At 57.1% G+C, this 26,378-nt stretch overlaps 5 protein-coding genes and 2 non-coding genes across 8 annotated transcripts; 1 reads left to right on the top strand and 6 right to left on the bottom strand.

The window, feature by feature from the left end:
- Nucleotides 1–621: 621 nt before the first annotated feature.
- On the bottom strand, nt 622–6,629 carry LCAT (lecithin-cholesterol acyltransferase). Its single transcript, XM_066327640.1, has 6 exons — nt 6,431–6,629; nt 3,851–4,007; nt 3,277–3,392; nt 2,838–2,933; nt 2,526–2,750; nt 622–1,766 (listed from the first exon to the last, which is right to left on the bottom strand). The coding sequence occupies exons 1-6, from the start codon at nt 6,576–6,578 to the stop codon at nt 1,144–1,146; spliced, it is 1,365 nt and encodes a 454-aa protein (XP_066183737.1). The 5' UTR covers nt 6,579–6,629; the 3' UTR covers nt 622–1,143.
- Nucleotides 6,630–8,051: 1,422 nt separating this feature from the next.
- Nucleotides 8,052–8,124, top strand: TRNAK-UUU (transfer RNA lysine (anticodon UUU)). Its single transcript has one exon. It is a non-coding gene; the product is annotated as a tRNA-Lys (tRNA).
- Nucleotides 8,125–10,005: 1,881 nt separating this feature from the next.
- TRNAH-GUG (transfer RNA histidin (anticodon GUG)) lies at nt 10,006–10,077 on the bottom strand. Its single transcript has one exon. It is a non-coding gene; the product is annotated as a tRNA-His (tRNA).
- A 1,482-nt stretch (nt 10,078–11,559) lies between these two features.
- On the bottom strand, nt 11,560–14,128 carry LOC136366535 (C-signal-like). Of its 2 annotated transcripts, XM_066327647.1 has the most exons (6): nt 13,739–14,128; nt 13,338–13,389; nt 12,945–13,132; nt 12,471–12,629; nt 11,994–12,113; nt 11,560–11,782 (listed from the first exon to the last, which is right to left on the bottom strand). In XM_066327647.1, the coding sequence occupies exons 1-6, from the start codon at nt 13,883–13,885 to the stop codon at nt 11,669–11,671; spliced, it is 780 nt and encodes a 259-aa protein (XP_066183744.1). In that variant the 5' UTR covers nt 13,886–14,128; the 3' UTR covers nt 11,560–11,668. The 2 variants fall into 2 exon arrangements, with proteins under 2 accessions (XP_066183744.1, XP_066183743.1); XM_066327646.1 differs by lacking the exon at nt 13,739–14,128 and having other exon boundaries at nt 13,338–13,726.
- Nucleotides 14,129–15,556: 1,428 nt separating this feature from the next.
- Nucleotides 15,557–17,909, bottom strand: LOC136366536 (C-signal-like). The gene is made up of 6 exons (XM_066327648.1): nt 17,480–17,909; nt 17,079–17,130; nt 16,686–16,873; nt 16,263–16,421; nt 16,049–16,168; nt 15,557–15,764 (listed from the first exon to the last, which is right to left on the bottom strand). The coding sequence occupies exons 1-6, from the start codon at nt 17,624–17,626 to the stop codon at nt 15,651–15,653; spliced, it is 780 nt and encodes a 259-aa protein (XP_066183745.1). The 5' UTR covers nt 17,627–17,909; the 3' UTR covers nt 15,557–15,650.
- Nucleotides 17,910–19,298: 1,389 nt separating this feature from the next.
- Nucleotides 19,299–21,382, bottom strand: LOC136366542 (C-signal-like). The gene is made up of 6 exons (XM_066327668.1): nt 21,221–21,382; nt 20,820–20,871; nt 20,427–20,614; nt 20,004–20,162; nt 19,790–19,909; nt 19,299–19,505 (listed from the first exon to the last, which is right to left on the bottom strand). The coding sequence occupies exons 1-6, from the start codon at nt 21,365–21,367 to the stop codon at nt 19,392–19,394; spliced, it is 780 nt and encodes a 259-aa protein (XP_066183765.1). The 5' UTR covers nt 21,368–21,382; the 3' UTR covers nt 19,299–19,391.
- Nucleotides 21,383–23,039: 1,657 nt separating this feature from the next.
- Nucleotides 23,040–25,183, bottom strand: LOC136366528 (C-signal-like). The gene is made up of 6 exons (XM_066327633.1): nt 24,962–25,183; nt 24,561–24,612; nt 24,168–24,355; nt 23,745–23,903; nt 23,531–23,650; nt 23,040–23,246 (listed from the first exon to the last, which is right to left on the bottom strand). Exons 1-6 carry the CDS (start codon nt 25,106–25,108, stop codon nt 23,133–23,135), a joined length of 780 nt encoding a protein of 259 aa, XP_066183730.1. The 5' UTR covers nt 25,109–25,183; the 3' UTR covers nt 23,040–23,132.
- Between the last annotated feature and the right edge of the window lie 1,195 nt (nt 25,184–26,378).

Here is a 26,378-nt window from a genome sequence, read left to right on the forward strand (position 1 = left end):
GCAGAGCCGGGCCCGGCCCCGAGCGGCCCCAAAACGCGGGGCGAGCGCCGGAACCGCCCCAGCCCCGGCGGCAGCTCCAGCCCCGGCAGTATCGCCAGGCCCGGAGGCACAGCCGGTCCCGGTTGCACAGCTTGTCCCGGCTGCATTGCTGCCTCGGTTGCGTGGCCAACCCCAACTGTGTCACCACATTTGTTTTGCCACTCCTGGCTGCATTGCCAGTCGCAAGCTGCATCGTCAGCGTCTCCTGTTTGCATCTCCTGCCTCGGCTGCATCCCACCCCTAACTGTGTCACCAACCCCAACTGCATCGCCATCCCCCAGCTGCGTCACCAATCCCAGTTGATTTCCAAGGCCGCTTGTATTTCCATCCCAGTTGCTCTGCCAGCACCAGTTGCATCATGCTCCAGTAGCACCACCAACCCTGGCTTCTGTCACCAACCCCAACCACATTGTCACCTGCATCATGTTGCTAGCCCTGGTCACATCACCAACCCCAGCTGCATCATTGACCTTGACTTTCCTAAAGCCCCATCTCCTGGAGTGCCTGCAGGCAGCAAGTACCTCACTTTTTGGTTATGGCTGGCTTCACCATCCGACTCTGAAAGACAAGGCAGGCTCAGCATGCAGAAGCAAAGTGTGTTTATTATATTGTAAATATGCTGATTTCCAGTTGGTCTCGCCCAAGGAGCCTAGCTCACTGCTCTGTAAGCCATACCTACTGCGCCACCCCCATGGTACTCCGTGACCACCTGGTAAATCAGATCCTGCTCTTGTTATTGTCTTGTTGCTCCGTCCCAAGTGAGCAGAAGCTACAGCACCACAGGTCCACAGCCTCTAAAGTACCTAAAAATGGCCTGCTAGCGATGAGGGCTTGTGCGTATGCTGGAATTCGCGAGTGTGATGTTAATGAGCTGGCAGCATGGTTAATTATCCACCTGCTAATGGGAAGTGACAAGCCTCTGAAGTAAAATGAATCACCATTCCCAAAAGAAGAACCAATCAGAGTGGAAGTGGGTGCCAGCCCATCCACCCGAGCTGTTAGTCTTGCTCACTTTCCTTCTAAACTCAGCTCCAAGTCCTTTGCTCCCCTACATGGCAGTTTGTGGTGCCTACCATCATGGAGGGAAGCTGGCCCTCTGTCCTTTCAGTTCTTTTTAGGCTCCTTAAGGACCTTGTGTTCACGTAGGATCTTCCCCAACTTCCCAGCCTCTGGGCTGGATATCGCCTGCCCTGGCTCCCCCTGCTCCTCTTTGCTCCCCAGAAGGATTTCATTGATATAACTGAGTGTCAGGTTGCTGAAGACCATGTTGAAGTGGTGGGCACCTCGCAGCTCCTGGACATACACCTTCTGCTTTTGCTGGTCACGCCATCGCTTGCACAGCTCTAAGCTGCGTGTGTTGACACTGTCGTCCCCGTCGCCATAAATTATATCCACGGGGTCCTCATAAGGGAAACGCTCATCATAAATGTAAGTCTCTGCGGTGGGGAAGCCTGTGCCATAGAGGCAATACGTGTCCACCCCAGGAGGGGGTAAATCCTTCAACAAGTCCTTCATGTCCTCCCACATGTACCAGCCGTCCTCCAGGTTGACATCGGTGAAGAAGCGCTGGTAGTCACGGTAGGTGTAGTTGTAGGAGGGTGTGGAGATGAACACGTGGCTCTCAGGCCAGGCCAGGGTCGTGGGGAACATCCAGGGGCTGGTGGTGGTCATGCGCTGCTCTTCACGGAGCTTGATGTTGGACATGAGTGGGATGCCCTGTTCATCACCTGTGGGACACGCAAGGGCTCATCACAAATGGCACCACAGCGTCCCCTCACAGATGGAGCTTTTGGGCAGCTGGGATCAGCCCTCCCTGCAGTGATTCACTACTGTCCCCTGGCCTTCTCCAGCTCAGCTCTTCCCCTCCTTAGCCCTACCCTGACCATAACCTTACATCCCCTCCTTACCCCCATGTCTGCTGATATCAAGGGCAGCCTTCCAAACTCTTCTCTCCACATCTCTACCTGCTAAAAGGGCCTGAACAGAGACAAACCTGGATGTGTGATGGCACAGGTCAATCCAGCCCTGAACATTCCCTGCAACCCTGGCACCTCCACACCTGCCTACAGGGACAGGAGCGAGCAGTGGCCAACTTGCATGTTTCCTTCAAGCCTTGGCATTTTTGGTATGTCTGGAGTCCTAAGACCATGGAATGACCTCGGATGGCCTTAAAAATACCTCTGGCTCTTGTGGCAACAGAGAAAAATACCAGCAGGTGACTTAAGGGTGCTGCAAGGGGCCAGATGTTAAAACCTTCAAGCACACAATTTTTAATCTCACGCATTTTTGGACTTGTGACTTGTAGATATTCTGGGCTGTCAGCATTAGGCAAGTGATTGTGGCTTTCTGGGCTGCAAAGAGGCTAAACAGGAACTGGGTCCACCACGTCTTTCACCACTGTGCCCTTTCCCTGCCCAGCACCACCCTTCCATTTCTGCAGGAGGGAAAGCAAATGAAGAGGAAGCTGCACACAAAGAGTCACCTACCGGATGCCAGGATACGCAGGGGCTTGACGGAGCCTCCCCAGGGGGCACCCAGGGAAATGAACCCCCCAATGTACTGATCTTTCCAGGCTTGAGTCTGCTGCAGCAGGAAGTAGAGGACGTGCAGGTTGCCCATGCTGTGTGCAATGAGGAAGACAGGTCTCTGGTACTCGTTGTGCATCTCCTCGATCAGCGCCTTCAGGTTCTGGAAGTATTCAGGCTGCTCCTCTGTGGACAAGAGAGGAGCATGATGGCATGAGGGTCATCCTGCTTCCCTCTGTGCATGGGGGGCCTGGTCACAAGCCCCAGACTTACGAGGTCCAACCCTCCAGTCATAGGGGGCTGCCCGAACCGTCTGGTCCCTCACGTAGCCGTTGTTCACCAGGTTCTGCACCATGGTGTGCAGGTAGCCTGTGGGCAGAGGGAACAAGTGGGAATTAGGTCTGTGGTCTGTAGTCTTGTCAATCTTTTTCCATTCTAGCCCTGGTCATGGTCAGATTGTCCCCTGGTAAGCCCTGTAGCTCAGTGGCTCCAGCCAGACATATCGACTGTGCATCTCAGTGAGTAATGGGGTCAGGGATGGCACGGTCCCTGCCAACACTCAACTGGAGTGTGTCCCCCAGCCTCATGTGCCTCACTCCAGCCCAGGTCCCTGGGCTCTCTGCAGAACAGTCCCTGCTGGAGACATGGGGACACCTCTCCATTTGAAGGGAACACAAGGGATCTCCAGACACACTGGCCTCCCTTCTCTCACCTGCCAGCTTGCTCTGATCCAAGTATTCCACAGAATAGGTCCTGCCAAAGCCAGGAACACGGATGTGCACCCCTGGGGCATTGGACATTTTCCGAGAGGTTCGGTTGTACACCACCCTGTGGGGACAGGACAAGAGGTGGCAGAAGAGCCATGTCTCCATGGGGAACATGGGGCTGGGGTTGAGATCACTGGGTAGCAGCTTGGACCTGGCTGTTTCCAAGCCTCGTGTATATGTGAGGTGCACTGGAGCCCAGCCAGTGTCCATTCTGCTCTCCTGGCATCCTAGTAAAGGAGGCTCTGATGGTACCAGGTGCCACAGCCCCCTCATCCTGCAGCTCCAGGCAGGATGGCAGCATCTCCAGTGGGTGCTCAGGGTGGTCTGGCTGGGCTTGAGCACATGGCAGGGACATGGGAAAGGGACAGATGCTCAGAGCAATAGCCAGTCAACTTGTATTCCCAAACAATCGCATTGTCCCATTTTCTTCCATGTGAGCTAGATCATGGCCAGAGGGTGGAGAAGGAAGGGATCCTTGGTAGGTCATTTCCTCAGGGAGCTCTCAGGGCAGGGTGGTACCTGGTGTTATCGATCCAGCAGTCAACTCCCACTGGCAGGAAGGTATTGAGGTTGAGCCAGATGGTGAAATAATCCTCAGTTTTGCGATAGCACATCCAGTTCACCACATCTGGCTTGTCCAGCTTTGCTTCCAGCTGGTTCCCAAGACACCCAGGCACTGGAGGCACCACAGAGGGAGAGCAGAGCCAGTTACAAACCTCATCCCACTGACCCCGTGGGGCTGCCCTACCTGGCACTTACCCCACCCTGCAGGCAGTGCTCCCCCGGGGTTGCCTGGGGATGGCTGGGCACCTGCTGGAGCAGCACCCCTGGAGAACAACCTTATCCCACACAGGAGAGAGGATGCTTGGAGCTGAGATGCTGGGTGAGCACAAAAACAGTGCTAAAATGCATCCTTGGGAACATCTAGAGCTGCATTTCCATGGGGTGGCCCCCAGAACTGTTGCCCTTGGCTCAAACACGAGTCCTCATCAGCACAAAGTATCCTAGATTACTCCTCCTCCCTGGATGGGTTTCCACCCTCCTCTCCTTGCTGCAGCCTAGGGGAAGAAATTGCTGCTGCTTGGGGCTGCCCATTCCTAATGCAGTGCTGCCAACTCATCCTGGGGTAGTGGGCAGCTCAGGGATGCAGAGCTCCCAGAGACAGTTTCCTGAACTTTAAATCCTCCATACAGGCTGACCGAGGTGTCTGAGGTGGTTCAGTGCTGAGCAGAGCTGTACTGTGCAGAAATTCAGTGGGAATGGTGTGTCTGGGAAACACAGCACAGCTTTAAGAGAGATCATTTTTGTGCCCTGGCCTTTCTCAGTGGAGGGTGACAGTCACCAGGGTGTTTGGTGTGCCTCTGGGAGCGTCAGTGTGGTTCCCAGCCTGTCCTGCTGCTATCCTGAGAGATGTGCCTGTGCTGGGATCAGACACCATGGAGAGCTTTCCCAGCTGTGTGCAGGAGCAAAAAGCCTGATCCTGGTGCCAGCACTGACTGTGAGGGTGAGGACAAGAGGTGAATGACTGCAGGGGACAGTGAACCCTGGTGGAATGGGAGCACCAGGTGACGAATCCCAAGGCCCTAGCAGGTCCAAGGACTTGCCTGCAGTACATGGCTGGGGCTAGTGTGGGCCATCAATGCCTCACGCCATGAAAGAGGGGAAGGAGATGTTGCAGTTACCTTCCTCAACCTGCCTAAGAGCTTCTTCATGCCTGTGGCATGTCCCTAGGGGTACAGGGAGGGTCTAATCCTGTCTTCAAAGCACCTGGATGAGGATCAGACAGGAGTGGGCAGAAGGGACTTCCCTGGTCAGCAAGAGGAGCAGGATCATGAGCTGCTTTGACAGCCCCTGAAGGTGCTCAGCCTTCAGGGAGCCCCCCTGCTCCTGGCACACAGCCCTGAGCTCTGCCTCCCCTTCCAGAGGACATTAGGTAATTATTAAGGGAGTTCTGTGAGGGCAGAGGGGTTATCAGTGGTCCCAAGGGCACTGGGGGTTTCTGGGACGCCCGGCCCAGGGGGATGGGTTACTTGTGGATGCCGAGCAGCAGGAGGAGCAGCCAAGCGGCACAAGGGGCATCCGGGTCTGCCTGGGCGTGGGACATGGCCTGGGGCTGCTACCGGCGACAAAAGGAGATGCTCCACTGTCACAGGTAATGCTGAAAAGAGGCACTTTGGTGACAGTGACCTGGGTCTTCTGAACACCTCAGGACATGGAGGCCTGTGCCCTCTGATGCCCTTAGGAAGGGAATTTACAGGGTCAGCCCTTGGCAATGCAGCAGGGAGGGATCTTCTGCTTTTCTCTTCTCTTTTTCTAAGGGGAAACTCATCATGATTCAAGAAAAAGGAGGAAAACCCCATCTCTGCTCAGCAGAGTTTTCATGGCAAAACCTGAGCTCAAGTGCCTGGTGATGGCACAGGGGCAAAGGAAGGCAGAGCCATGCAGCACAGAGGCACCAGCTGGTGGTGGCTGCTTCCACCTCCCTGAGATGATGCCCCCACATCTCCTTTAATCTCCCTGTGCCCCTTTTCCTGCTGGCTTGCCCCCAGTCAGAGTTGGCACTGGGTAAGATGTGAGATAGATCCTCATTTGCAGCAGCAGACGATGACTTAGCCATCTCCAGGGAGTGGGAGAAGACACAGGATGGAGTGGGCTTCAGGAAAGTGAGAGGTGGTGGATCCACCACTGCACCAATGGCAGCCTGTTTGGGAAGTGGCAGAAGAGGTCGTGCTGCAGCCCCTGTCCCTCTGCCAGCAGAGTTCCCCAGACCCAAAAAAGCCCTAAACCACTCTGTGGGCCAGATGTGAGATATCAGAGACCCATTCGCTTTCTGGGGTGCCCAGTCTATCCCCTCAGCTCCAAAAAGCTCTACCTGGGCACGGCCAGCCCTGTGTCCCTACCCCAGTGAATGGGAGGGGACTGAGGAGCTCTGTGACACCCTCACTTGGTGGCTCCAACCCAGACAGCCAAGAACCACTGCAGCCAAAACCCACCGAGTCACCAACAGGACCCCATCCTCAGTGCCTGCTCTGGGGGGCTGCATGGCAGCCAGAGTGCCCACCCATACCCCGCATGGTGCCCGTGCCGGTGTCACCTTACCGAGTACCACGGGCGGGGTGCTGTTCGTCGGGGGAGCTTCGGGGGTGGTGGTGGGTGGAAAGAGGACATTGAAGAGCCAGAACTGGGACGTGGGCTGCAGGAGCAGCGACAACGTCAGCAACGCAACCCCGGCGCCGCTGCTCCCCATGGCAGGCTCGGCCGGGATCCTCCGGACGGCTCCAAGCCAAACAGCCTTTTATAATTTTAACGCAGGTCCAGCCAAGAGGCACCCGGGCTGCAGGGGAGGGGAGAGCTGCAAGGGGCTGGCCATGAGGAGGAGGAGGAGGGACAGGGAGGGACGAAAGACTGGCCTTATGGACAAGCCATGGGCTGTCAAAACCAGTCCAGTGGTGCCATGGGGTTCTTAGTGCCCTGAGAGCCCTGCTCAGGGCTGCTGCAGGTTGAGCAGCTTCCCAGCCTCGGTGTCCCTTTGCCATGTTCTGGGGAGGTGGCTGCCACGTTCTTGCCCCTGCATGGTTCTCTAGATGTAACATCCCAGGGCTGCTCACTCCCTGCCTCGGTAAACACAGCCCCTCTCCACTTCTCCTGCCCCTGGCAGGGGATGCTGGTGCTGCCAGAGTGGCCAGGTGGACCCCAGGTATCTGGGAGAAGATGGAGGGGTTGGGATAGGAAAAGTTATATCTGGGCAACTCCTTGTGCCACATGGCAGTGCCACATTCCCCAGTGACATCCTGGACACTGCCCCTGCCCTGTGCAGCATCCCCCCAGTGTCCACTGGAAAGCCCTCTCTGTGACAGCTGGAGGAAGCCCCTGCAGCTTCAGCCTGCACTGGGTACTGGGGACCCTCAGAGACAAGGGATGCTCAGGCTGGAAGGGACCTTAAAGTTCATCTCATTTCAAACCCCTGCCAGGGTAGGGACACCTCCCACTAGACCAGGATGCTCCAAGCCGCCTCCAAAGTGGCCTAGAACACTTCAAGGGATGGGGCAAAATCATATTCTCCTGCTGAAGGGAAGATGTCTTCTTCCTCCCAAGGAAGTGTGAGGTGGGACAGGGATGCTGTAGGGCACTGGTGGGTGGGCTGGTGGACAGGGTGGGTTCTTCCTGGGCAGAGGGGCCCCTTCCTGAAGAATGGGGAGGAAGGGCAATAGAATGTGTGGGGTGGCACCTGCAGATTCCCATCCAAGCTCGGTATATGCAATTCAACTGCCCGCAGCCGCCTCCCTCCTGCTTTAACGCGGCTCCCGAAAAGCGCCGCTGGGACTCGGATTCGAGCGGAGGCTGCTGCAGCCACAGAGCAGAGCTCGGAGCCCTGTGCGGCCACAGCCACCGCTGCTGCTCCTGTGCCCCGGCGGGACCCTCCTGCCTCCCTCGGGGAGCACAGGAGGTTTTACAGCCGCTCCCGCAGCATCCTGCTCCCCTCCCCGCCTGCGCATCCCTGCGGCACCGGCATCTTCCCAGGGCGCATCCCTGTGCCTGATCAGTGCCCAGGGAGATTCCCAGAAGTCGGGTGTTCAGTCTGGCCTGCGCTGGCAGCCTCGTTGGGGTGGTGTGGGAGTGGGAAATATCACAGCGGGTCCCCACATTGTCCCTGCAATGCTGCAGGAAAGGGGGGTACCCCCGTGCCTGTCACAGACATGCCCCCAGAGCCCCAATGTGAGCCTGGATAGCTCAGTTGGGAGAGCATCAGACTTTTAATCTGAGGGTCCAGGGTTCAAGCCCCTGTTCAGGCGGTGGCTTTATCCTTTAGGAGCCCGTGGGCAGGAGCGGCGCCTTCTCCTGCCGGGATGGTGCTGTGCTGCCCGGGGCAAGTGATGCAGGGAATAAGTCCCTCAGTGAAGGGTGCTCAGGTGCCAACTTGACTTCAGGCAGTGTTCTTAAAGTTTGGTTTTGTGCTGGCAACTTTTTTTTTTTTTTTTTTTTTTTTTTTTTTTTTTTTGTGACGACCTCTGTGAAGCTCCTGAAGGGCCTGGAGCCACTGGAGCCATCTCTCCTGGGAGGGAAGCCAGGCTCTGTTCGGTGGTGCCCAGTGCCAGAGGCCATGGGCACACACTGGAACAGAAGAGGCTCCAGCTGAACATCAGGAGACCCTTTCTCACTGGGAGGGTGACCACTGGAAGTTTCCCAGCAGAGCCCTGCATCACTGTAAGGGAATACAGTTCGTGTGAGAGCAGAGGCTGCAGTGACTTGTGGGGCCACCACACTGCCTCAGTCAAGCCCTGGACTGTCCTGTAGGTGTATGGACACTTCAGGATATTTTTGCAAAATAGAAACTCTTTTAACAGACAATCAAGGAATTTTGGACGAAAAATATCCCTGTCCTACATAATTTTTTAAAATGTTTTTCAACCTGAATATATCTGTTGCTCAAGCGCAGTAAATTATTTTTCAGGTAAGTTTAGTGGCTTTACATATCACACTGACTTTCTGTGGGGAAAAAAAAAAAAAAAAGAAAAGAGGAATGAGAAGTTATGTATTTCCTTGTGATTCTGCTGCTCAGCTGGGTAAAAGTGGAGCAGTCACTGCTGCTGCTAATGGGCAGCTTCTCCAGATGTTTGCCTTCTCTTCCTCCTGTATTATCTTTAGAAGGGAAAGATGCTTTCCCTAAGTAAAGAGATATGTATTTTCAGTAAATGAATCTTGGAGGAGTATGAAGTCATGCAAGTAAGTGCCCTATAAACTGCAAATCCTAAAAGTAAATGTGCAATGATTTTTTCCCCCCTTCATTTCTTGCTCTGGATAAGATACAAAAGAAAAATTTATTTTGTGGAAGAAAAAAATAAATCCACCCTCTCCTTTTCCCAAGCATCAGCCTTGCAGACACCTGAACCCATCTGCCTGAGTGCTGCAGCCTTCTGCTGCTTTCAGATGCCCCCACAGTGGTGAGTTGAGACCCATTGTTTGGGTGGTGCCTTCTCCACCACCAGCCTGTGCCACACCTTATGTAACTTCTCTTTTGAAAGCTGCCGACCACAGGGAGTTCTGCGCAGCTGTCAGGAGAGGGCACCAAGTCCAAGCAAAGAGAGTGACTCCATTAAGGCTCCAGAAGGGTAAAAGCAACAGTTTAAGAGGCTTCCCCAAGCTGAAGCATCTCCTGGTGCACCCAGAGATCTCCACCTGCTTCTTGGTGCCCATGAGGCCTCGAGCTCCCAAACCTACAGTTTGTCAGGGTCACCCCTCAGCTCTCAGTGGGTTTTTCCTCTGATGTGAAAGCATCTCTGAAGGTCCTGCAGTCAAAATCCTGCTCCCCTGGAGCAGGGGGTGCCAGCAGCAGGAGTTTCATCTGGTTATCTTCCTTCTTCTGCTGTGGCAGATCCTTCATGCCCTGGGAGCCAGGAGCTGAGCAAGCTGCTGCCTCCCACCTCCTCTCATTCTGCAGGGTAGCCGCAGCACCTTCTGGTCCTCATTCTGAAAAACTGTGAGGAAGTGGAATGTGGAAGGCTGGGCAAATTCCTCTAAATTCTCAGGTTTGCCTTCAAAATGTAGAAGCTGGAATGCTTTCCCAGAAGAGTCACTGCAGCCTCACTGAAGAGACCCTGCGCAGCGACTACAGGTCGGGAAATCATTGTTGGTATGAGCCTGGTCACTCTTGGATCTCGTCTCTTGACAAAAGTTGCTGTGACTCGGATTCGAACCGAGGTTGCTGCGGCCACAACGCAGAGTACTGACCACTATACGATCACAGCAGAAGAGATCCTGCCACCTGCTGGGTCCTGCTGCAGGCTGGGACCACGGGGAGCAAAGTCCCTGCACTGTCCCCTCCCCTGGCATGGACACCCAGCACAGCCTGGCCAACAAATCCTCTTTCATTGAGGAGGCTACAAATGGACTTGGATGCTGCTGCTCACAGGCTTGGCAATCTGGAATGGGGCCCCAAATGGTGCAGAACACTGGCAGTGCTGGGATGGCACCCAGGAAATGAGACTGCTGCCAAGGACGGAGCTGTTGAGGGGCCTTATGCAGTGGGGCCATCATCCTATAATACAGCAAAGTCAGGGTTATAATAATTTCAGCTAAATCTAAGTGGTACAAGAGGTGAGGAATTAATTAACTTTTTAGCATCATGTGCAATACCACAGATTTGAGAGAATTCAATTAAAAATACAACAAGTGACACAATGATCTCCTTGGGGAGCTGAGTGGTGCTGTGGGAAGGATACAGTCAGAGAAGTCTGGGCAATCCAGAATGTCCCTGGCTCCTATCATCCATCATGCCCAGGGTCCCACTGCCACATCCCTGCCTGGTCATGATCCTTTGCCATATTTCCTCCCCAATTTCATGCCTTCAGAACTGTACTTTGGTGACTCCAGAGCTGCATTTTCTGTTCTTGGCCCTGGTGCAGGTTAGGCTCAGTGCTGGTGGTGAAGAAAGGACTCAGTGGGGATGGGAGCTCCCTGCTCCACATCCAAGGCAGCCTACAGCCCCCTGGGTACCATCCCACTGCTGCCTCCTCCCTATCCCTCCATGCACCACAGGATATACAGTGGGGGATCCCCATGGACCCCAAGGCCCCTTGTGCCCATTTGGTCCCACATCACACTCCATAAGCCCCATGGTGAGTCCCAGAGCACCCATGGGCATCTTTGCTCATCATGGAGCCTCCGTGTGCCCCTTGGAAATGTGCACAACACCAAGAGCTTATCCTGCCTCCACACACCAACTCGGAACAGGAAGCATAGCCCCCAAGAAGAGAGATGCAGACAGGATTTAACAGGAACACAGAATAGGTTTCCATCCCTGAGAGGGCTCAGCACTGCACTTACAGATTTCCCATTTGAGGCCCTGGTCTTCGTGGGTGTATTTACTTTGATCTCTGCTGGAGGAACACAGCAAGCCAGGAAGATCACGTCAGGTTTTGTCTTCCTGACCTCTGTGATGGAGGAGCTAACGATGAGCAGTGTTCTGCTTGGACTTGCAACTGACAAATTAGGAAGGAATCACTGGGAGGAGTGCCTGAGTTATTGTGAGGGGGTGCTGCCATTCTAAGGGAGAGCTTTGGGATGAGCTTAGGGTAAAATTCCTATCAGGATGTTGTCCAGGTCCCCAGTTAGACAAGATCAAACGTTCAGACCAACCCAGCTCAATGATATGCGGAAATAACTGACAAGAACTCTCAAAGCACCAGCGAGGGCTCTCTCAGTGTTAGTTAATAGAACATCAAGGGAAGGAGGCTCACACAGTGCTATTTATTGTTTGTGGACATTCGTTTACTAAGGGGCAGGCACAACGTGGAGCAGCAGTAAAAGTCCTCACAGACAGAATCCTGAATCAGCATCTCACCAGGGTACGACCTTCCCTTCCCAATCCAGGAAGGTCCCAGTCTCCTTCTCAGAGATGGAAGACAGCACCTTCAGCATCCCTTGCACGCTGTCATCCACTGTCAGGGGAGGCTGTGGGGCAGAGAGAGAAACAGTTCTGTGCTCAAGAGTCTGGCCTGAAACAGATGATTGTTCTGGGCAAGAAGCATTCCCAGATTCTCATCTCCCTCCTTCCTGTGCCTCCAGGGTATCTGCCCAGGAGCTCTCACTGAGCCCAGCATGAAACTCCAGCAGATTCTGAATTCCTGAATGATGAGGTTCTCGTAGACAGGAGATCTCTTACCTTAAATGATCCCCCACCCCCCATGTCGGTTTGCACCCAGCCGGGGTGGAGAGTGACGCAGAGGATGCCGTGCTCCTTGTACGCCAGGGATTGGCACTTGCTCAGCATGTTCAGAGCAGCCTGTGGGGACACAGGAAGGGGATGGCAGTGGGAGGGGAAAAGCAGCTGCCAGGGGACATGTGCAGACCCCACAGCTGAGGCAAGGATAGGGCAGAGGGGGCCACTTCCTGGGGTACATGATGCTCCCTCACTAGCCCTGTGTAGATGCCCAGCCTAGCTGAAGTCCCATCGGATCATGTCTCCCTGAGGTAGCACCCAGGCCCAGGTACATAACTGTGCTGAGATGGGAACCCAGGAACTGACAGAAGCTCAGTCACAGCACAGAGAGGGGCACAGACTGAGGGGGAGGTTGGAAGGCAGTGTGATCATTTGGAGGGGAAAATGTCTGGGCTGACCCCCAGCAAAATCTGGCAGTACCTTGCTGCAGCGGTATGAGACAACTTGTCCAAATTCCCATACATACACATCCTGAATAGAGCCTGCATAGCTGGACATATTGACGATGGCAGCCTTGTTGCAGCTCAGCCCTGAGCCTGGGCTCCCCTGGGCAGCCTTCTTCAGGAAGGGCAGGAATGCCTGTGAGGAGACAGAGGGGACTGGAGCACACAAGGACATGGCACAGGGCAGGAGAGAAGCTCCTTCCACAATGGCGAACATTGGCAGCAAAACTGAGACATCCTCTCTCTTCTTCCCAGCGCCCCAGCCTGCCAGACTCCAGGTCCTGTGCTCCAGCCCATGGCACAGTGGGATTCTCATGAGCTGAGAGCCGATCAGGGCACCAGAGCAGTGACAGGAGCCTCTGCCACTGGCCCTTCACACCCTCTAAAATGTCCACCTGGAGGACATGGGAAAGGATCCTTCTGGACTTGTGCGGTAGTGCAGGACACTCACCTGGCCCACAAGCAGGGGCCCAATTGTGTTGGTGGTGTAAACCTGGATCATATCCTCCAGCGTCTCATTATCCATGGACTTTGGCTTTGCCATTCCAGCATTGTTGATGAGGAGGTTGAGCCCAGAGCCCCCCAGGTGCTCCGCAACCTTGGCTGCAGCTGCCTTGATGCTGGTGGGGTCGGAGACCTCTGCAGAGCCGACACAGGGCAGGTCAGAGCCCGTGTCCCCATGGTGGAGTCCCCTCTGTTTCCCCAGAGGGGGCAGTGCCCAATGGCCCTGCAGGCACCAGCCCTCTGGCACAGCTCCCTCCCAGCACAGGGCTCCCAGGGTGTGCCCAGCCTGGGCACTCGCCAGAGGAACTGGGACAAAGGGTCCCCACCACGGGGCACCTACCGAGCGGGATGATGATGACGTTGGGGTGCTTGGAAGCCAAATTCCGTAACTCCTGAAAGAGAGGGCACTGTGTAGGCATGGAGGGGCTGTGCACAGGCTCAGCCTTTCCCAGGCAAAGCCCACATTGCTCTGGCTCCATCCCTGCGCTTCTGTACACCCCACACTGTGCTCCAGATGCCCTGAACCCAATGGATAGGGAAGACTCCATGACAAAATACCACTATTCCCTCTACACATCCCATGCACAGATGCTCACACGTTATCTCAGCCCAGCTGCCCTGTACCCCAGATGCCTGACTGCATCTCCAGATGCTTGCAAGTGCCCTCCCTGTTCCAAAATCCCCCTGGCACCAAGAGCTTCTGTCCCCCAGTACAGCCACAGCCTCCCAGCCTGGCCTCACCTGTGCTCTCTGTCCCTTTGGGTCTCGACAGCCTGCAAAGATCCACTGTGGTGGTTTTGGCATCCTCAGGAAATGCTGGACGAGCCCCAGGCCGATGCCTCGGTTGGCCCCAGTCACCAGAACGGAGCGGACACAGAGCTCTCCCATGTTGCTTGTCCTCTGCTCCAGCTCTCACTGTTTGCTCTGCTCTCTAATGTTTCCTTATATCCTTTCCCACAGAGACCCCACCCACTCAGGGTTTACGCCAACCCTTGGATCCAAGAGGAGCAACTGCTCCAGCCCTTCAAACTTCAGGACATAGATTCTGGCTGGGAGCCAGGAAACTTTGTCCTTGTTTCCAAAGGGCAAAAAAATTCCATGAGTTCAGGTAAATCCTGCTGTCATTGGGAAACCCAGTGCCATCAGCCAGGAGAAGCTGTAGGTGAAGAGGGAAGGAGCAGAATGTGGAAGTGATGCAATAAGCTCCATGGTTCACATTGGCTTTACACCCTCACAAGAAGAGCTTTCCACCTCAGACCCACACAACACTGGGGACAGTGATCTCATGTCCCCTCCCCGCTCCCCTGAGCCTGGGCATTCCTCACATGGCCATGAGCAGACAGTTGCTGCCTCGATCTTGCCTCATCCAAGCCAATGCCCATGCCCTGATTGTCAAGTGAAACAAAGCACCCATGGAGGGAAGGAAACCCAGTGGATCCAGTCTCCTGGCAGAAGGATGGGCACCTGCATGGCCAGCTGCTGGCCTTGCACTCCAGCAAGACACCAAGGGCAGACTTGCCACATCTTAATGCAGCATCTGTGTCCTTGCAGCAGGAGTTCCTGCCGCTCCTGGTGCAGGTGGCCAAGGGAAGGAGGGTCTGAGCTGCAGCAGGGCCACTGTCCTCAACATCTCCACCAAACTGGGCTCCATCGGGCTGTGCCTCAGGGTGCCAGAGGCCCCCATGTACCCGTACCGGGCCAGCAAGGTGAGGTGCCAGGGGACGTGCTGGAGATGCTGTCCCAGGCACGGTGCCCATGGAGGGGAGGGAGCCCATGGGTCACCCCCTGCCCCAGCCACCCACCCCCTGCCTGCTTCTCCCAGCTGGAAGCACAGAGACCAGGAAAGCAGCAGCCAGGACTGAGCCTTTCCAGCAGGTCATGCTGATGCTTTGTCCTGGGACCAAGTCCCATTTCCCACCTCCACAGACATTTCATGCCTGGGAAATGACTCCACTCCTGCTCACCCATTCCCTGGGTTGTGCTGGCAGGGCTGTGCCTCTTCCAAGCTGCCCAGGACATGGGGTTGAGGTGCTTGGCTGTGGAGCTTCAAGAAGAGAAGGACTCGGGAAGCAACTTCTCTCCCCTTCCCTGACCCACATGTGCCCTGTGGTCCCCCTGTGCCCCCCACCTCTGTAAACTCTGGCAGCTGATGTCTCTCTGCTCTCTGTCCACACCCAGCCTCAAGGATCCCTGTGCTCTGCCCGAGCGCTGTGTGTCCCCCTGTCCCACCTGTGACGAGGCATCCCCCAGCTGAGGGAGGGGACAGCTGGTCCCTGTGACCCCCAGCCCCTCAGGCATCTCAACCTGGGCAGGGGAAAGCCAGTCCTGCAGGGGCTTGGAAGACCTCTCTCCTCTCAAGAGAGAAGATCTGCTCCAGCTTCTCCAGTGTCTCCTGGAGGAGAGGTCTCCAGAGGGCAGTCACAGTGCCATGGGACACTCATAGGGATGCCCCTTACAGCTGTGAGTCGAGGGCAGCTGTGAGCACCACTGCATCCTGGGATGAAGAGTGGGATATCTTGGGAAGAGGCCATCTCATGAGCTGGCAATCCTCAACAGAGCTGTAAGCACTCGGCAGGAATTTATTGAGGGTATGGGAACCATGGGAGCAGTGGCACAGGGTGTCTTCTGGCTGTCAGGATCCTGAAGTGGTGTCTCACCAGGGTACGACCTTCCCTTCCCAGTCCAGGAAGGCGCCGGTCTCCTTCTCAGACAGGGAGGAGAGGACCTTCAGCATCCCTTGCACGCTGTCATCCACTGTCGTGGGGGGCTGTGGGGCACAGGGGGAGATGCAGCCCATGCCTGAAGCCCTGGCCCGGGCAAGGTTGGGTGAAGGAGGCACTCCAGGGCAAAGGGAAATGTGGAAACCCTTAACAACCAGGACAGAGAAGCCAAGCAGGGGACTGAGGTGCTGGGGACACTCAGACAGGGGAAGCTGCCCCAGCAGCGACTGGGCAGCCATGGAAGCCATGGGCAGAGGCTCAGGACAGCAACTCCCACACAGGGGAAATCAGCACATGAGCTCTGATGGTCCCGCCTCAGGGGAATTCCTACCGTGTGTCCAGCAGAGCTGCCCATGTCAGTTTGCACCCAGCCGGGGTGGAGAGCGACGCAGAGGATGCCGTGCTCCTTGTACGCCAGGGACTGGCACTTGCTCAGCATGTTCAGAGCAGCCTGTGGGGACACAGGGAGGGGATGGCGGTAGGAGAGGAAGGGAGGCTGCAAAGGGATCCAAAGCTGGATAGGGGAAGCAGAAGTGTGACAGTACCTTGCTGCAGCGGTACGAGGGGCATGGGAAGAGGTCCCAACCAAAGCAACACTCGATGGAGCCGCCAATGCTGGATATATTGACGATGGCAGCCTTGCTGCAGCTCAGCCCTGAGCCTGGGCTCCCCTGGGCAGCCTTCTTCAGCAAGGGCAGAAACGCCTGGGTGGAGAGAGAGGGGCAGGAGTACACACAGACAGGGCACAGGGCGGGGGAGAAGCCCCTTCCACAGGCAGAACATTGACACCAGCACTGGGGCATCCTCCCTCCTCTTCCCTGCCGGGCTCCAGTTCCTGAGCTCCAGCCCATGGCTCCATGAGCTGCTTATCAACTGAGAGCCCAGAGGCAACCAGAGTGGAGGCAGGATCCCCTGCCACCAGCCCTTCATGTTCCCTCAGGACAGCCCAGCTCGGGTGAGGGTCTCACCTGGCCCACCAGCAGGGGCCCGATTGTGTTGGTGGTGTAAATCTCTCTCATGTCCTCCAGTGTCTCATTATCAAGTGTGGTCATCTTCAGAAGGGCAGCATTGTTGATGAGGAGGTTGAGCCCAGAGCCCCCCAGGTGCTCCGCAACCTTGGCTGCAGCTGCCTTGATGCTGGTGGGGTCAGAGACCTCTGCAGAGCCGACACAGGGCAGGTCAGAGCCCGTGTCCCCATGGTGGAGTCCCCTCTGTTTCCCCAGAGGGGGCAGTGCCCAATGGCCCTGCAGGCACCAGCCCTCTGGCACAGCTCCCTCCCAGCACAGGGCTCCCAGGGTGTGCCCAGCCTGGGCACTCGCCAGAGGAACTGGGACAAAGGGTCCCCACCTCGGGGCACCTACCGAGCGGGATGATGATGACGTTGGGGTGCTTGGAAGCCAAATTCCGTAACTCCTGAAAGAGAGGGCACTGTGTAGGCATGGAGGGGCTGTGCACAGGCTCAGCCTTTCCCAGGCAAAGCCCACATTCCTCTGGCTCCATCCCTGCGCTTCTGTACACCCCACACTGTGCTCCAGATGCCCTGAACCCAATGGACAGGGAGGACTCCATGACAAAGTACTATTGTTCCCTCCACACATCCCATGCACAGATGCTCACACGTTATCTCAGCCCAGCTGCCCTGTGCCCTCCATGCCTGACTGCATCTCCAGATGCTTGCAAGTGCCCGCCCTGTTCCAAAATCCCCCTGGCACCAAGAGCTTCCGTCCCCCAGCACAACCACAGCCTCCCAGCCTGGCCTTACCTGTGCTCTCTGTCCCTTGGCATCACGAGAGGTTGCAAAGATCCACTGTGGTGGTTTTGGCATCCTCAGGAAATGCTGGACGAGCCCCAGGCCGATGCCTCGGTTGGCCCCAGTCACCAGAACGGAGCGGACACAGAGCTCTCCCATGTTGCTTGTCCTCTGCTCCAGCTCTCACTGTTTGCTCTGCTCTCTAATGTTTCCTTATATCCTTTCCCACAGAGACCCCACCCACTCAGGGTTTACACCCACCCTCGGATCCTGGAGGAGGAACTGCTCCAATCCTTCAAACTCCAGGACATAGATCCTGGCTGGGAGCCAGGAAACTTTGTCCTTGTTTCCAAAGGGCAAAAAACTTTGGGGACTTCAGGTAAATTCTGCTGTACTTGAGAAACCCAGTGCCATCAGCCAGGAGAAGCTGTAGCTGAAGAGGGAAGGAGCAGCATGTGGAAGTGATGCAATAAGCTCCATGGTTCACATTGGCTTTACACCCTCACAAGAAGAGCTTTCCACCTCAGACCCACACAACACTGGGAACAGTGATCTCATGTCCCCTCCCCGCTCCCCTGAGCCTGGGCATTCCTCACATGGCCATGAGCAGACAGTCACTGCCTCGATCTTGCCTCATCCAAGCCAATGCCCATGCCCTGACTGTCAAGTGAAACAAAGCACCCATGGAGGGAAGGAAACCCAGTGGATCCAGTCTCCTGGCAGAAGGATGGGCACCTGCATGGCCAGCTGCTGGCCTTGCACTCCAGCAAGACACCAAGGGCAGACTTGCCACATCTTAATGCAGCATCTGTGTCCTTGCAGCAGGAGTTCCTGCCGCTCCTGGTGCAGGCGGCCAAGGGAAGGAGGGTCTGAGCTGCAGCAGGGCCACTGTCCTCAACATCTCCACCAAACTGGGCTCCATCGGGCTGTGCCTCAGGGTGCCAGAGGCCCCCATGTACCCGTACCGGGCGAGCAAGGTGAGGTGCCAGGGGACGTGCTGGAGATGCTGTCCCAGGCACGGTGCCCATGGAGGGGAGGGAGCCCATGGGTCACCCCCTGCCCCAGCCACCCACCCCCTGCCTGCTTCTCCCAGCTGGAAGCACAGAGACCAGGAAAGCAGCAGCCAGGACTGAGCCTTTCCAGCAGGTCATGCTGATGCTTTGTCCCGGGACCAAGTCCCATTTCCCACCTCCACAGACATTTCATGCCTGGGAAATGACTCCTCTCCTGCCCACCCACCCTCTGGGTTGTGCTGGCAGGGCTGTGCCTCTTCCAGGCTGCCCAGGACATGGGGTTGAGGTGCTTGGCTGTGGAGCTTCAAGAAGAGAAGGACTCGGGAAGCAACTTCTCTCCCCTTCCCTGACCCACATGTGCCCTGTGGTCCCCCTGTGCCCCCCACCTCTGTAAACTCTGGCAGCTGATGTCTCTCTGCTCTCTGTCCACACCCAGCCTCAAGGGTCCCTGTGCTCTGCCCGAGCGCTGTGTGTCCCCCTGTCCCACCTGTGACCAGGCATCCCCCTGCTGAGGGAGGGGACAGCTGGTCCCTGTGACCCCCAGCCCCTCAGGCAGCTCAACCTGGGCAGGGGAAAGCCAGTCCTGCAGGGGCTTGTAAAACCTCTCTCCTATCAAGAGAGAAGACTTGTTCTAGCTTCGCCAGTGTCTCCTGGAGGGGAGGTCTCCAGAGGGCAGTCACAGTGCCATGGGACACTCATGGGGATGCTCCCTACAGCTGTAAGTCGAGGACAGCTGTGAGCACCACTGCATCCTGGGATGAAGAGTGGGATATCTTGGGAAGAGGCCATCTCATGAGCTGGCAATCCTCAACAGATCCGGAAGCAATCAGCCAGAATTTATTGAGGGTATGGGAAACATGGGAGCAGTGGCACAGGGTGTCTTCTGGCTGTCAGGATCCTGAAGTGGTGTCTCACCAGGGTACGACCTTCCCTTCCCAGTCCAGGAAGGCGCCGGTCTCCTTCTCAGACAGGGAGGAGAGGACCTTCAGCAGCCCTTGCACGCTGTCATCCACTGTCGTGGGGGGCTGTGGGGCACAGGGGGAGATGCAGCCCATGCCTGAAGCCCTGGCCCGGGCAAGGTTGGGTGAAGGAGGCACTCCAGGGCAAAGGGAAATGTGGAAACCCTTAACAACCAGGACAGAGAAGCCAAGCAGGGGACCGAGGTGCTGGGGACACTCAGACAGGGGAAGCTGCCCCAGCAGCCACTGGGCAGGCAGGGGACCCATTGACAGAGGCTCAGGACAGCAACTCCCACACAGGGGAAATCAGCACAGGAGCTCTAATGGCCCCGCCTCAGTGGAATTCCTACCGTGTGTCCCGCAGCGCCGCCCAACTCGGTTTGCACCCAGCCGGGGTGGAGAGCGACGCAGAGGATGCCGTGCTCCTTGTACGCCAGGGACTGGCACTTGTTCAGCATGTTCAGAGCAGCCTGTGGGGACACAGGGAGGGGATGGCAGTGGGAGGGGAAAGGTGGCTGCACAGGGTTCCAAAGCTGGATAGGGGAAGCAGAAGTGTGACTGTACCTTGCTGATGCGGTAGGATGCACCTTGGATCAGCTCCCAGCCAAAGAAACACTCGATGGAGCCGGCAATGCTGGATATATTGACGATGGCAGCCTTGCTGCAGCTCAGCCCTGAGCCTGGGCTCCCCTGGGCAGCCTTCTTCAGCAAGGGCAGAAACGCCTGGGTGGAGAGAGAGGGGCAGGAGTACACACGGACAGGGCACAGGGCAGGGGAGAAGCCCCTTCCACAGGCAGAACATTGACACCAGCACTGGGGCATCCTCCCTCCTCTTCCCTGCCAGGCTCCAGTTCCTGAGCTCCAGCCCATGGCTCCATGAGCTGTTTATCAACTGAGAGCCCAGAGGCAACCAGAGTGGAGGCAGGATCCCCTGCCACCAGCCCTTCATGTTCCCCCAGGACAGCCCAGCTCGGGTGAGGGTCTCACCTGGCCCACCAGCAGGGGCCCGATTGTGTTGGTGGTGTAAATCTCTCTCATGTCCTCCAGTGTCTCATTATCAAGAGTGTTCTGCTTCACAATTCCAGCATTGTTGATGAGGAGGTTGAGCCCAGAGCCCCCCAGGTGCTCCGCAACCTTGGCTGCAGCTGCCTTGATGCTGGTGGGGTCGGAGACATCTGCAGAGCCGACACAGGGCAGGTCAGAGCCCGTGTCCCCATGGTGGAGTCCCCTCTGTTTCCCCAGAGGGGGCAGTGCCCAATGGCCCTGCAGGCACCAGCCCTCTGGCACAGCTCCCTCCCAGCACAGGGCTCCCAGGGTGTGCCCAGCCTGGGCACTCGCCAGAGGAACTGGGACAAAGGGTCCCCACCTCGGGGCACCTACCGAGCGGGATGATGATGACGTTGGGGTGCTTGGAAGCCAAATTCCGTAACTCCTGAAAGAGAGGGCACTGTGTAGGCATGGAGGGGCTGGGCACAGGCTCAGCCTTTCCCAGGCAAAGCCCACATTGCTCTGGCTCCATCCCTGCGCTTCTGTACACCCCACACTGTGCTCCAGATGCCCTGAACCCAATGGACAGGGAGGACTCCATGACAAAGTACTATTGTTCCCTCCACACATCCCATGCACAGATGCTCACACGTTATCTCAGCCCAGCTGCCCTGTGCCCTCCATGCCTGACTGCATCTCCAGATGCTTGCAAGTGCCCGCCCTGTTCCAAAATCCCCCTGGCACCAAGAGCTTCCGTCCCCCAGCACAACCACAGCCTCCCAGCCTGGCCTCACCTGTGCTCTCTGTCCCTTTGGGTCTCGACAGCCTGCAAAGATCCACTGTGGTGGTTTTGGCATCCTCAGGAAATGCTGGACGAGCCCCAGGCCGATGCCTCGGTTGGCCCCAGTCACCAGAACGGAGCGGACACAGAGCTCTCCCATGTTGCTTGTCCTCTGCTCCAGCTCTCACTGTTTGCTCTGCTCTCTAATGTTTCCTTATATCCTTTCCCACAGAGACCCCACCCACTCAGGGTTTACACCCACCCTCGGATCCTGGAGGAGGAACTGCTCCAATCCTTCAAACTCCAGGACATAGATCCTGGCTGGGAGCCAGGAAACTTTGTCCTTGTTTCCAAAGGGCAAAAAACTTTGGGGACTTCAGGTAAATTCTGCTGTACTTGAGAAACCCAGTGCCATCAGCCAGGAGAAGCTGTAGCTGAAGAGGGAAGGAGCAGCATGTGGAAGTGATGCAATAAGCTCCATGGTTCACATTGGCTTTACACCCTCACAAGAAGAGCTTTCCACCTCAGACCCACACAACACTGGGAACAGTGATCTCATGTCCCCTCCCCGCTCCCCTGAGCCTGGGCATTCCTCACATGGCCATGAGCAGACAGTCACTGCCTCGATCTTGCCTCATCCAAGCCAATGCCCATGCCCTGACTGTCAAGTGAAACAAAGCACCCATGGAGGGAAGGAAACCCAGTGGATCCAGTCTCCTGGCAGAAGGATGGGCACCTGCATGGCCAGCTGCTGGCCTTGCACTCCAGCAAGACACCAAGGGCAGACTTGCCACATCTTAATGCAGCATCTGTGTCCTTGCAGCAGGAGTTCCTGCCGCTCCTGGTGCAGGCGGCCAAGGGAAGGAGGGTCTGAGCTGCAGCAGGGCCACTGTCCTCAACATCTCCACCAAACTGGGCTCCATCGGGCTGTGCCTCAGGGTGCCAGAGGCCCCCATGTACCCGTACCGGGCGAGCAAGGTGAGGTGCCAGGGGACGTGCTGGAGATGCTGTCCCAGGCACGGTGCCCATGGAGGGGAGGGAGCCCATGGGTCACCCCCTGCCCCAGCCACCCACCCCCTGCCTGCTTCTCCCAGCTGGAAGCACAGAGACCAGGAAAGCAGCAGCCAGGACTGAGCCTTTCCAGCAGGTCATGCTGATGCTTTGTCCCGGGACCAAGTCCCATTTCCCACCTCCACAGACATTTCATGCCTGGGAAATGACTCCTCTCCTGCCCACCCACCCTCTGGGTTGTGCTGGCAGGGCTGTGCCTCTTCCAGGCTGCCCAGGACATGGGGTTGAGGTGCTTGGCTGTGGAGCTTCAAGAAGAGAAGGACTCGGGAAGCAACTTCTCTCCCCTTCCCTGACCCACATGTGCCCTGTGGTCCCCCTGTGCCCCCCACCTCTGTAAACTCTGGCAGCTGATGTCTCTCTGCTCTCTGTCCACACCCAGCCTCAAGGGTCCCTGTGCTCTGCCCGAGCGCTGTGTGTCCCCCTGTCCCACCTGTGACCAGGCATCCCCCAGCTGAGGGAGGGGACAGCTGGTCCCTGTGACCCCCAGCCCCTCAGGCAGCTCAACCTGGGCAGGGGAAAGCCAGTCCTGCAGGGGCTTGTAAAACCTCTCTCCTATCAAGAGAGAAGACTTGTTCTAGCTTCGCCAGTGTCTCCTGGAGGGGAGGTCTCCAGAGGGCAGTCACAGTGCCATGGGACACTCATGGGGATGCTCCCTACAGCTGTAAGTCGAGGACAGCTGTGAGCACCACTGCATCCTGGGATGAAGAGTGGGATATCTTGGGAAGAGGCCATCTCATGAGCTGGCAATCCTCAACAGATCCGGAAGCAATCAGCCAGAATTTATTGAGGGTATGGGAAACATGGGAGCAGTGGCACAGGGTGTCTTCTGGCTGTCAGGATCCTGAAGTGGTGTCTCACCAGGGTACGACCTTCCCTTCCCAGTCCAGGAAGGCGCCGGTCTCCTTCTCAGACAGGGAGGAGAGGACCTTCAGCATCCCTTGCACGCTGTCATCCACTGTCGTGGGGGGCTGTGGGGCACAGGGGGAGATGCAGCCCATGCCTGAAGCCCTGGCCCGGGCAAGGTTGGGTGAAGGAGGCACTCCAGGGCAAAGGGAAATGTGGAAACCCTTAACAACCAGGACAGAGAAGCCAAGCAGGGGACCGAGGTGCTGGGGACACTCAGACAGGGGAAGCTGCCCCAGCAGCCACTGGGCAGGCAGGGGACCCATTGACAGAGGCTCAGGACAGCAACTCCCACACAGGGGAAATCAGCACAGGAGCTCTAATGGCCCCGCCTCAGTGGAATTCCTACCGTGTGTCCCGCAGCGCCGCCCAACTCGGTTTGCACCCAGCCGGGGTGGAGAGCGACGCAGAGGATGCCGTGCTCCTTGTACGCCAGGGACTGGCACTTGTTCAGCATGTTCAGAGCAGCCTGTGGGGACACAGGGAGGGGATGGCAGTGGGAGGGGAAAGGTGGCTGCACAGGGTTCCAAAGCTGGATAGGGGAAGCAGAAGTGTGACTGTACCTTGCTGATGCGGTAGGATGCACCTTGGATCAGCTCCCAGCCAAAGAAACACTCGATGGAGCCGGCAATGCTGGATATATTGACGATGGCAGCCTTGCTGCAGCTCAGCCCTGAGCCTGGGCTCCCCTGGGCAGCCTTCTTCAGCAAGGGCAGAAACGCCTGGGTGGAGAGAGAGGGGCAGGAGTACACACGGACAGGGCACAGGGCAGGGGAGAAGCCCCTTCCACAGGCAGAACATTGACACCAGCACTGGGGCATCCTCCCTCCTCTTCCCTGCCAGGCTCCAGTTCCTGAGCTCCAGCCCATGGCTCCATGAGCTGTTTATCAACTGAGAGCCCAGAGGCAACCAGCGTGGAGGCAGGATCCCCTGCCACCAGCCCTTCATGTTCCCCCAGGACAGCCCAGCTCGGGTGAGGGTCTCACCTGGCCCACCAGCAGGGGCCCGATTGTGTTGGTGGTGTAAATCTCTCTCATGTCCTCCAGTGTCTCATTATCAAGAGTGTTCTGCTTCACAATTCCAGCATTGTTGATGAGGAGGTTGAGCCCAGAGCCCCCCAGGTGCTCCGCAACCTTGGCTGCAGCTGCCTTGATGCTGGTGGGGTCGGAGACATCTGCAGAGCCGACACAGGGCAGGTCAGAGCCCGTGTCCCCATGGTGGAGTCCCCTCTGTTTCCCCAGAGGGGGCAGTGCCCAATGGCCCTGCAGGCACCAGCCCTCTGGCACAGCTCCCTCCCAGCACAGGGCTCCCAGGGTGTGCCCAGCCTGGGCACTCGCCAGAGGAACTGGGACAAAGGGTCCCCACCTCGGGGCACCTACCGAGCGGGATGATGATGACGTTGGGGTGCTTGGAAGCCAAATTCCGTAACTCCTGAAAGAGAGGGCACTGTGTAGGCATGGAGGGGCTGGGCACAGGCTCAGCCTTTCCCAGGCAAAGCCCACATTGCTCTGGCTCCATCCCTGCGCTTCTGTACACCCCACACTGTGCTCCAGATGCCCTGAACCCAATGGACAGGGAGGACTCCATGACAAAGTACTATTGTTCCCTCCACACATCCCATGCACAGATGCTCACACGTTATCTCAGCCCAGCTGCCCTGTGCCCCCCATGCCTGACTGCATCTCCAGATGCTTGCAAGTGCCCGCCCTGTTCCAAAATCCCCCTGGCACCAAGAGCTTCCGTCCCCCAGCACAACCACAGCCTCCCAGCCTGGCCTCACCTGTGCTCTCTGTCCTTTTGGGTCTCGACAGCCTGCAAAGATCCACTGTGGTGGTTTTGGCATCCTCAGGAAATGCTGGACGAGCCCCAGGCCGATGCCTCGGTTGGCCCCAGTCACCAGAACGGAGCGGACACAGAGCTCTCCCATGTTGCTTGTCCTCCTCTGCTCCAGCTCTCACTGTTTGCTCTGCTCTCTAATGTTTCCTTATATCCTTTCCCACAGAGACCCTACCCAGTCAAGGTTTACGCCAACCCTTCAACCAGGAGGAGGAACTGCTCCAACCCTTCAAACTTCAGGACATAGATTCTGGCTGGGAGCCAGGAAAATTTGTCCTTGATTCCAAGGGGCAAAAATATTTCATGAGTTCAGGTAAATTCTGCTGTCCTTGGGAAACCCAGTGCCATCAGCCAGGAGAAGCTGTAGGTGAAGAGGGAAGGAGCAGCATGTGGAAGTGATGCAATAAGCTCCATGGTTCACATTGGCTTTACACCCTCACAAGAAGAGCTTTCCACCTCAGACCCACACAACACTGGGGACAGTGATCTCATGTCCCCTCCCCGCTCCCCTGAGCCTGGGCATTCCTCACATGGCCATGAGCAGACAGTTGCTGCCTCGATCTTGCCTCATCCAAGCCAATGCCCATGCCCTGATTGTCAAGTGAAACAAAGCACCCATGGAGGGAAGGAAACCCAGTGGATCCAGTCTCCTGGCAGAAGGAATGGCACCTGCATGGCCAGCTGCTGGCCTTGCACTCCAGCAAGACACCAACTGCAGGCTTGCCACATCTTAATGCAGCATCTGTGTCCTTGCAGCGGGAGTTCCTGCCGCTCCTGGTGCAGGCGGCCAAGGGAAGGAGGGTCTGAGCTGCAGCAGGGCCACTGTCCTCAACATCTCCACCAAACTGGGCTCCATCGGGCTGTGCCTCAGGGTGCCAGAGGCCCCCATGTACCCGTACCGGGCCAGCAAGGTGAGGTGCCAGGGGACGTGCTGGAGATGCTGTCCCAGGCACGGTGCCCATGGAGGGGAGGGAGCCCATGGGTCACCCCCTGCCCCAGCCACCCACCCCCTGCCTGCTTCTCCCAGCTGGAAGCACAGAGACCAGGAAAGCAGCAGCCAGGACTGAGCCTTTCCAGCAGGTCATGCTGATGCTTTGTCCTGGGACCAAGTCCCATTTCCCACCTCCACAGACATTTCATGCCTGGGAAATGACTCCACTCCTGCCCACCCATTCCCTGGGTTGTGCTGGCAGGGCTGTGCCTCTTCCAGGCTGCCCAGGACATGGGGTTGAGGTGCTTGGCTGTGGAGCTTCAAGAAGAGAAGGACTCGGGAAGCAACTTCTCTCCCTTCCCTGACCCACATGTGCCCTGTGGTCCCCCTGTGCCCCCCACCTCTGTAAACTCTGGCAGCTGATGTCTCT

Source organism: Sylvia atricapilla, chromosome 12 (assembly GCF_009819655.1).
Source record: "Sylvia atricapilla isolate bSylAtr1 chromosome 12, bSylAtr1.pri, whole genome shotgun sequence".
NCBI classification, from domain to species: Eukaryota; Metazoa; Chordata; class Aves; order Passeriformes; family Sylviidae; genus Sylvia; species Sylvia atricapilla.